Source organism: Curcuma longa, chromosome 7, assembly GCF_044706935.1.
Source record: "Curcuma longa cultivar G26 ecotype Majalengka, Jawa Barat chromosome 7, ITB_CL_G26_1.1, whole genome shotgun sequence".
Classification (NCBI taxonomy): domain Eukaryota; kingdom Viridiplantae; phylum Streptophyta; class Magnoliopsida; order Zingiberales; family Zingiberaceae; genus Curcuma; species Curcuma longa.
Window position 1 is genome coordinate 10,207,186 of NC_133867.1, and position 10,559 is coordinate 10,217,744.

At 33.5% G+C, this 10,559-nt stretch overlaps 1 protein-coding gene across 2 annotated transcripts; it reads left to right on the plus strand.

Moving 5' to 3' along the window:
* The first annotated feature begins 267 nt into the window (after positions 1 to 267).
* LOC141832200 (uncharacterized) lies at positions 268 to 9,226 on the plus strand. 2 transcript variants are annotated; one of them, XM_074719687.1, is made up of 9 exons: positions 268 to 470; positions 593 to 929; positions 1,035 to 1,128; positions 7,750 to 7,868; positions 7,944 to 8,048; positions 8,527 to 8,586; positions 8,664 to 8,718; positions 8,944 to 9,005; positions 9,084 to 9,226. In XM_074719687.1, exons 2-7 carry the CDS (start codon positions 624 to 626, stop codon positions 8,715 to 8,717), a joined length of 738 nt encoding a protein of 245 aa, XP_074575788.1. In that variant the 5' UTR covers positions 268 to 470; positions 593 to 623; the 3' UTR covers position 8,718; positions 8,944 to 9,005; positions 9,084 to 9,226. The 2 variants fall into 2 exon arrangements, with proteins under 2 accessions (XP_074575788.1, XP_074575787.1); XM_074719686.1 differs by having other exon boundaries at positions 8,664 to 9,005.
* The last annotated feature ends 1,333 nt before the right edge of the window (positions 9,227 to 10,559 follow it).

The following is a 10,559-nucleotide window of genomic DNA, read 5'->3' on the forward strand; positions in this document are numbered from 1 at the left end:
TTTAGATTTCATGTTGTATGTCGGAAATTAAGATATAATTATATAAATATTAGAATTTTAAACAATAAATATTTATAAGTTTTAATTTAATATTAATTTTTTAAATATAATTAAGCCGACGGACAAACCTCGGATTGACATGAGCACAATTCACTTTTAACTCGAGCCAGCCAGGCTAGGCCCAATAGACCATTGCCCGGGCCAGTCACGATCACCGTTACTGTTTTGCCATTTCGCTCTTCTTCCTCTTCCTCTTCCTCGACCTCTCCTACCAGTCAACTTTTCACCGTTTAAATTCGATTGGAATCCATTGTGATATTGGTCCATTCATGGCGGAGCATTCTTGCTCGATTCGTGGTTTTAGGGCCTCAGTGCGCGTTTTCCTTTCCTCGATTTGCTGCTTTCTGTATTAATTTGGGCGAATTGGGCAGCACAAGATCATACGAATCCGATCCGCATGCTTTGAAAAGGTAATTTGATTGTTCCATCACTCACGATATCAATAAGGTTTGTTAGGGCTTTGGATTGTGTTTTCCCCTTGTATTTAAGCTTTGCGAGCAATAATTTGGCTGATGATGATCTTTTCTATCAGATTTTTTCTTCTTCTTGGGTTTCGGTTTCATATGGGATCAACCGACGAAGCTATTGAAATTGACGTCTTGGAGAGACGATTATTATCAGGTTCAGTTACAAATCGATATAATGAAGCTGAAGAAGACACCATCCATCACACTGCATCCTTTTATGAGATGGAAGAAAAATATGTCAAGTACCAAACGGTTCAATGGATTCTGTATTCCTTGCTTCTGATGCTAGCATGGGGAATTGGGGCCTTGATGTTGCTATATTTGCCAATTCGAAGACATATCTTGCGATCCGACTTCCGCTCTCGCAAGCTATATGTGACTTCCAATGCGATTGTGTATGAGGTAAATCAAACATGATCATGGGATGCTCTACTTCTTCACCTTATGCTGTAACAAACAGTTGGTTAGTACATGATTTTCCTCAGTTGGATTTCTTTATATTTGCAGGTAACAAGACCAGTAGCTTTTCCTTGTTTTGGAGTTTTGAAGAAAGAAAAGCGTGTAGTGCTTGCCTCAGTTGCAGATATTGTAGTTGAACAAGGTAAGGTTGAAGTGTGGAGTTAGGATGTATGTATTATTATTTTAAAATATTAAGGTACCTTCATTGATGATTAGATTTTGGCATTAGTCCTACTTTTTTTCTTTAGCAACTGGAAGGTATATGCCTGTGTACACTGATACAAGTGGTTCAGTCTTATTCAGTTCTTCACATCTATGGTTCTGTAGGAATTGAATTCTTTGAGATTTCATGAAAACTCCTGCCTCGACGTAGATGACATCCATTAGAAAACATACCTATGTTTGGGCCTAAAAAAAACTGATCTTCTTCATTTCAGGTTAACTTAGTATTTGAAAATTATATTGATGTGTCATTTAAGTCATGGCTGCTAAACAAGCATTCCATACCGAGGAACCTACAATCTTTTCTTTCATAAATATTTATTTTGCATTGGCTTACCATAACTTGGTCAAAGTATCAATAGAAAATGATGCATTGACAATACTTAAAATTGAAAAATTAAAGTCAGGTATAAAAGATGTTGAGAATATTTATTATGTCTCATAAAATTGCATTTCAATAATGAATAGTGTGATTGATTAATTAGGTAAGACATAATATCAGTATTATCAAATTAATGTTATTAATTAGCTAATAATATGTGATTATTATTGTTACTATTTGATAGAATAATATTTTAGAAAATATAACTGTAAAATAACATAAAAAATCCTATTTCATTACAAGAAACAAAGCCCTATTTATATACAAATTTAGGGGCCTATTCTATATATATATATATATATATATATATATATATATATATATATATTTATTTATTTATAGACTATTATCCCTAAATATTCTAACACTCCCCCTCAAGCTAGAGAATATAAATCATATGCACCCAGCTTGTTACATATGTAGTCAATTCGAGGACCTCTTAGTGACTTAGTGAATATATCTGTTAGTTGATCATATGAGTTAACAAAACTAGTAGATATATCTGTTAGTTGATCATAAAATATAACTATAAAATAACATAAAAAATCTTAGATATGACTTTCTCTCTGACAAAGTGATAGTCGACTTTAATATGTTTTGTCCTCTTATGAAAAACTGGATTCGAGACGATATGCATAGCAGCTTGGTTGTCACATATAAGTGATATTTATGTAACCTCTCCAAATTTTAGCTCTTGAAGCAGCTGTTTGAGCCATATAAGCTCTTGACTGGCTATGGTCATAGCTCGATATTCTGCCTCTACACTGTATCTTGCCACAATATTCTGCTTTTTTCTTTTCTAAGAAACAAGATTATCTTTGACAAATATACAAAACCCAGAAGTAGATTTCCTATCAATGGGAGAGCATGCCCAATCTGCATCAGAATACCCTATGATTCGAGTATGTCCTTTGTCTCCGTACAAAAGACCCTTTCTTGGAGCGCCTATGATATATCGGATAATGCAAGTCATAACATCCCAATGTTCTTTGCATAGAGAGTTGAGAAACTGACTTACTACACTTACTGCAAATGAGATATCTGGACAAGTAACAGTAAGGTAGCTTAGTCTCTCTACTAATCGCCTGTATCGTTCAGGATCTGGAAGAGGCTCCCCCTGATTTGGCAGGAACTTGACATTAGGATCCATGGGGTTGTCAACTGTCTTTGAGTTTAACATGTCTGTTTCTTCTAGAATATTCATTGCATACTTTTTTTGAGATATGATAATCCCATCTTTGGACTGTGTGACTTCTATTCCCAAAAAATATTTGAGTTTGTCGAGATCTTTTGTCTGAAAATATTTGAAAAGATACTGTTTCACTTGTGAAATCCTGAGATGATCACTACCTATGATAACAATATCATCAACATAAACTACTAAGTAGATGCAACCAGTTGATGAATGGCGATAAAAGATAGAATGGTTAGCCTCACTCTGAGTCATGTCAAACTGTTGAATTACAGTTCTAAATCTACCGAACTATGCTCTGGGAGACTGCTTGAAGCCATATAAAGATTTCCGCAAGTGGCATACAAGACCAGAAGACTTTCCGTGAGCAACAAAACACGGAGGTTGCTCAATGTAGACTTCCTCGAGCAGGTCACCATATAAGAAAGCATTTTTGATGTCCAACTGATAAAGAGTCTAATGTCGAATCGCAACAATGGACAGGAATAGACGCACAAAGGACATCTTGGCAACAGGAGAAAAAGTGTCCCCGTAATTTAATCCGAAGATCTAAGTATAGCCCTTAGCAACAAGGCGAGCCTTAAGTCGGACGACCTTTCCATCTGGACCAACTTTCACCGTATATACCCATTGACAACCGACAACTGACTTCCCTGGTGGTAGAGGAATGAGATCCCAAGTCTCACTACTCTATAAGGCACATATTTCATTGTGCATAGTCTGTTTCCATCCTGAATGGGCAAAGGCATCACCTGCAGTCTTCGGAAGAGAAACAGACGATAAGGAGGAAAGACAAGAATAATAGGAAAGAGAAATACAATGATAACTCAAAAAAATATAATGAGGAGCAGGATTACGAGTGAAACGCATACTTTTTCGAAGTGCAATGGGAATATCAAACTCAGGAGATGGGACCGGAGGAAGAGACAAAAGACTTGGTTCCAAAGATGTGTCCATGACAACGTCAGTGATGGGCGGCGGCAAAGCAGAACGAGGACGACGCTGATAATCCTGTGATGGAGGAGATGAGGCGAGAGATGGTGCATTCGGCAATGGAGGAGATGGGGAAGGAGGTGACAGAGACATCTCCGAAGGATAAAAGATAGTCATTAGCAATAACATAATGTTTATTTTATTAAACCAATGTATATCTTTTAGGTTTATTGACCAATGATAACTCATGTTTTATTGAATATAAAATCAGTAATAAAAAAGACATCAATTGATACTATCTTAGTTATTAATATAAAGTAATATTAGATATTAATTTCTTATTTACTAACATATATTGTTGTTTAAAAGTCTATATTATTTGGTTTAGTTGAGAAAAGGGTTTTGAGGCTAATATTGATCTAGAAAGCTACTATGTCTCTTGTTAACTGAATGATAAAGAGATGGATGATATGCTTGGTCTACTTAATGGTAAATCTCATGCAACAATAAACCTATTTTGTTGATCTCGTAACAAATCTTAAATGATGTTGAGCTAAGAGATTTAAGCTTGAATTTCTAAAATTAGATAGGATTATCTATTAAGACTGTGAGGGTAAGAGGGGGTGGGGGTGGTGTCTCTTACTTTTCTTGATGCCTTAGCCAAGTCAATCAAACACAATTAAATGCAACGACAATAAACACAAGCAAAGATGCTAACAAATCCTTACTATAGTTTCCTCTTCTTGCATACTTTTCAGAAGTGGAGAAACCTCGTACAAGTCTCTTACTAGAAGATAGAACAAGAAGTAAAAAAATCTAGGCTAAAAATTACAACCAGGAAGCTTAAGAATTATCAAAATGTTGCTCAAGATTTGCTAGTCCTCAAGGACTTTCCTTGGTTCTCTTTATATAGCCTTTAACCTTTATTGTTCTGTTGCCACTGATCAATTGCCCTCTTGCATCATTTGTTGGTTGTGTTATTACAATTGCTATGGTCTTCAATATGCCAATGACTACTTTAGTCTAACTTCAGTTGACTGCCTAACTTTACCCTTTGCCATCTGATGATTGCAACTTTCTTTTGTCCAATCAACGGTCTAACTCATGTCAAGGAATCAATCGATTGAACTGCAACACATAATTCAACTCAACATCTTTAATTGATTTCCCACTTGACTCAGTCCAAATAGAAACATTTTATTCGTAAGTCACATAGCCTAAGTAAGTTGTTAGTCAACTAACTTGTCAATTGGAGACACCTTACAATTGATTGGGACCTCGACTACAACCATCCTAATGATCAAATCTTTGCCTAAGCCAAGTGCTAGCCTAACCTTAAAGTACAAATTGCTTTACTTTCATAATTCCCTCAAAAGCTTACTTTCCACAGCTTAACTTCCTCACCAAGGCATTAGGTCTTAAGTCCCTTGGATGCACAAGACCACTACTCACTTTATGTGCCATTATTTACTCTTTGCCCATGTAGTTCACCTTCTTCTAGCAACCATCAACATTACACCTACTTCTCATTATGCAGTCCATTCGATGTCTCATTCCATCCTTCTTTGATCTCCAATAGATCTCGAGCCACCAAGTTAACTTTAAGCTTGACGAGCTACTCCATCATCACCCAATTCTTCTTGTTGTACATCCCCTCGAATGCCTCATGTTAACCTTCTATGAACTCCATCGAACCTTCAAACCATTGAGCATGTGACCTTGGCTGCACCAAGTCATCATCCTCACTCAATTTCATCTAATCACAAGCTTAGTGAACTCCATATGCATCTAGCCAAGCCCTTGCACAACTTAAGATATATATCAAATATACAGGTAGAAGTCTTTTAAACCTTTTGCCCAAATATCAAAACCTATGATCGAGCTCGACCACTTTAGGCATGATTGCACCAACATTGTCATCTTCTCTTGAATGCCTTCATTAGTCTTCAACTTAGCTTGGCCGAATTTGTCAAAGTCTATCTAGTCTAGCATTTCAACCTACTCCATCCTTGCGTGATGCTCCATTTCTCGAGACAAATTGGTTCACCTTTAGTCTTTTACTATACTCATACAACTACAACCCAAGTGATCGATTGTGTATTTGCCGATTTTGACAACCATACTCAAGACAGAGGAACTTGTTTGGTTTGTATGGCTGTATGTCTCCTGCAAGAAAACTGAACAAAAGGGACTGGAATCATCAACTTGCTGTCTTTGTTCAGTCCAGTTTTAGAACAAGAATCTTTATGGCATTATTTATTTAGCTAGAAGTGCTAGTAATTCATGGAAAGTTTCTTTTTAAGTACAACAAATCAGAGCATCAGTCATTTAAATTTATGCAAACTAACTTCTTGCTCTAAAGACTAGTACTTAACTAGTTTTAGGCAACAATAGTATATGTACAAACTTCTACACAGGCAATAAAAGGAAAAAAATGTTGAACCTAAATAAAATAGTACTAAAATCACAAGATGCTCAGACCCAATATAGTCCAATTTTTCCCCGTGATTCCACATTGGTGGGAGTTTCGTGCACCGAGCTGTCTTTTTTTTCCTAAAATATTCCACATATAAGTTGCATGACATTAAATGAGAGAAACTATAACCTAGAACATGGAAATGATATCTGCTTTTAAGCTTCAAAGATTAATCCCTATTTCATAGTTTACAATGATTTATTTTTCAAATATTTCTGAATATCGACATTCAAGAAAAATGAAGAGGCCTCACTATTAAATTCCAAAGCCAAAAAATGAAAAATGAAATCATTGACAATAATTACAAATTGAATTAAGCTTGTAGCATTATTTCTCTAATAAAATCAATTTTGAAATCTTATAGTCTAAGGCTTTTGTGTAACCTTGGCACAATGATAAAGTTGTTACTGTGTGATTCTGTGGTCACGGATTTGAAATCTTATAGCCTCTTGCAATGCAGGGTAAGGCTGCATAAAATAAACCAATGTAGTCTAACTCTTTCTCGGGATCCGCATTGGCAGGAGTTTTGTACACCAAGCTGCCCTTGTAGCTGAGGCTTCCTATGAAAGGTTATGTGTGGTTGGCAAACATCATAAGTTTCTATAAGATTGGGAAATTTTATACAATAAATAAGAATATGAAGGCAGGAAATTTCAAGATTATACTTAATCAAAGCATATTATAGCAAAAAAGCATATTTTAAAAGTGAGTTGAGAGTGTTTAATTGGAGAGTCAGGAGATATTGGCAAGGTTTGATTGATTCCTCCAAAATATTGTATGTAGTTATGGCTAGACACCAAGTTGAGTAGGTGGTAAAATCTAGCCTGAGATTGATACTATTTCCAATATTGTGACCTCAACATGGGCTTCATGTGGATGATTAGTTTTTTATTTTGTTTGCTTGATTCCTACAATACTCGGACTAACCTTTTACCTCATGGTACCTATGTTGGCACGACACCACATGTTTGTTTATATAAAAAATGAGTGGGAGCAGCCAGAGTCACTTGTGAGAGCAAAAGGAAGAATAAACATACTTGAAATATCCATTGTGCTGGGAGGAAATGAATTTTCAACATCATGGTGCACAAGGAGAGTACTGTTGCATCACCAGAGGGAGGGAACATAATATAAGTTACATTATCAGTTATAATTATTATATGTTACATGTTATGTAAATATATAAATTAGGTTATATAGCATAATATATGTGAATTGATCAAATATTAGTATTTAAATTTTAAAGATTTATTGTCTGTATCTGAATTCTAAATTTAAACTCTTTTTTCTATGTGCCATCTTTTTTAGAAAATTAAGTGTTTGAGACTTGTATCTTACATGGATATGAATAGTTTTTTCCAAGTCCAAGTGACATGCTTGATTCATTATTGTTTTTCAGCATGTATCTGTTTTGTGCATATCCATCTCATTATGGATAAGTAACTATTATTGTAATTGATTCGCTAGAAACACAAGATGGTTCATGCAAAATAATTTTTTGATTTCCATGTTGAATTCTTGCTTGAGTGCACACTAACAATCTTGTATGCATGCACAGGTTATTTGCAATCCTTCTTCGGCATATTTTCTGTCAGAATACAGAATACAGGTGTACGAAGGCCTCCAAGTGATGATGTTCAAATCCAAGGAATTTCTGAACCTGGGGCTTTCCGCAAGGTACTACAATCAGATAAGTGTTGATTCATCAGCACTATTTGCTGAAGTAATAAACTCTAGACCTACTTTGTGCAGGCTGTTCTGATGCATCTTTCAAATACGAGGAGTGATAGTCTCAGCAAGCAAATTTACATGTCTGAAGATCCTCATACACTTGGTTCTGGTCCATCTACTAGTTGGGTATGGTGAAGTGCTTTTCATACTTGCTCGTAAAGCAATTTTGCTTTGTGGAGCTACTGGTATTTTTATTTTTCTTCCTCCCAAAATAGCCCGTGCAAGAAAATTTTCTTTCAAATTACATGACTTCGGATCGCCCTTGTGCTGAGTGCGTGTAATTTGAAATCTGAAATATCTGAAAAGTGATGACTCTATTCTTTACGAGTCAACTTGAGTAAAAGTTCCTTTTATATATATATATATATATATATATATACCAGAATTTCAAGGAACCTAGAATGATTTTTTGACTATTTCTGGTAGATACAACCTGTAAGAAAAAAAATTCTCCACAAAATATTTTATTTGAAGAATTTATGTTATGGCAATTCTTACCCCTCCAGAAATGATATTCCGTTTGTGGAGTCTAGACTTATATGATATTGCTTTGATATCTTTTCTATTATTTAGAAAATCTTTCCAAGTCCATTCTTGTTTGTAGGTTCCCCCTCTTGGAGATATGATATTGCACAAACTCGAAGAGATTGGAAATTCTGTCAAGGTAAAACTAATTTTTGTTCTACAACAAATTTGTTTCTTAATTCACCAATTAACTAGGTTGTTGTGATTGTACTGCAGAAAGTGCAAGCTTTAATTGAGAAGAAAGGTCAAGCGCCAGAGCTTTCAGATTGAGGTAAGCAAACTTACTGAGGTTGAAGAAATCAGTTTTTCAGTAAATGCGACTTTGGAACATTATAAAGCATCGGCATCATGTCGTTTTGTTTCGGGCAATACTAGTTGTTAAAGGTGGCCGAATTGAAACACAATTGCAATTTTGATATATTTGTTCTAATGGGCTTCTTAGCTTGCTCATTTGCTCATATTGTTGTAAATGCTATCACTTACTACATCTTGCAAGGTCCATTCAAATGAAAGATCCCAACCTTGTTCCACATTTCTCGAGTTCTATTATTTTCCAAGGTTTGTTTTTCCTTTTTAAAAAAATTTTTTGGGTCTCCGTTTGGGTATGATTTGAGGAGCTACAATCTCTTTTTGCAGATTAGCAAGGACCATTAAATCTTTACTGAGATTTATTATTTTCTCTGCCTAAGTTGTAAGTTGTTCTTTTAATGTAATTTGATTGAAAATTTTAAATTGTGTCATCTGAACATCTATGCGTTATATGAATTGGTTTAATCAAAGTTTATGGTCTTTATTTATCATACAATTTGAAACAGGAAATTAGAAAACTTAGATAAAGAATCACTCCATATAGAAAGATCCCTATTCAATTATTACATTTTCTCTATTAAAGAGCAGATGAATCAAGAGTCTTTCATGAACTTGTTGAAGAATTCCTTCACATGAATTTAAACTGATTTAAGAAATCATGACTAAAAGGAAACAATTAGTAAGAAGCTTACCACAAAAATGTGAACTATGTGATGAAGAAATTATCTTAGGACATGATCTTATTAAACCTGGTATGTAAAATAAGAACTGAAGTCAACTAATTGGCAGTTATTATGATTTTTCAAATAATAGTACATTTTTAATTTATAATCCTATCGTATTTATTAATTCATATTTGTGTGTTATTGTCAAAATATTGATTAGGAGTTTTATCACCTTGAATACATTCAAGGTCTTCTTACATATTACATGATAAAACTCTACAATGATTTTAATTGTCTGAAAATTTCTTATTATTATCTTTATGATTTCTCATTTGTACTTGAAATGCCAAATTTCTTCTTGCAAATTTTTAACTACGATAATAATTTTTATTAATATTCCTCCAATGTTGATTCTCTTTATTGATATTTTTTTTCTATAAATTTTAATCAATGATTTTATTTTTTTAAGTAATTATCATCAACGCACTCTTTGTTCATTATTTATTTCATGATTTTTAAACTTACTAATAAGCATTTTTCAATCTCTAATTGAACTGCAATTAACTTTTGACTAAATATTTTATAATAAAAATAAAATATTTTATCTAATTCTTTCAGATATACCCATCACCTCCTTTCATATTTTCCTCCATTTTGATAATTTTTAAATGTAACGAAGTGTAGAAAAGTGTTAAGAATTTTTCATCATATGCAAAAACATAATTAATTTCTTTATCTTTTTATCAATCAATTCATTTTCTAAATTATTGATATTAATATTTGATAAATTAGATTTATAATTTATTATTATTATTATTTGCTATTAAGAAAATTCATTAGATTTTTCATTTCAGTTTTCAAGTACCAGTAACAAATCTATCTATCCCATCTTTTTGGGATAGAATAAAATTTTCTTCCTTTCTTTGTTCATATATTTTTAATATCTAGATTGGTATTTTTTTATTAGACATATTGATATTCAGATAATAAATATTTTATTGAATTTAAAAAATACTTAAAAATACAAGGAATAATAGAACCTATTCTATTCTGTCATTTAACTTTGATATTACTTTAGAATTGACTATAAAATTGTAGATAATGGATGACATTATAAAATCATTAAAGTAGATAACAG

What these genes read in the sequence shown, in the direction of transcription:
- LOC141832200 (XM_074719686.1), top strand. Translation starts at nt 624, where the DNA reads ATGGGATCAACCGACGAAGCTATTGAAATTGACGTCTTGGAGAGACGA. An exon ending in AACCTGGGGCTTTCCGCAAG is followed by an intron (nt 7,869 to 7,943) that starts GTACTACAATCA and finishes TACTTTGTGCAG; the next exon opens with GCTGTTCTGATGCATCTTTC. An exon ending in AGATTGGAAATTCTGTCAAG is followed by an intron (nt 8,587 to 8,663) that starts GTAAAACTAATT and finishes ATTGTACTGCAG; the next exon opens with AAAGTGCAAGCTTTAATTGA.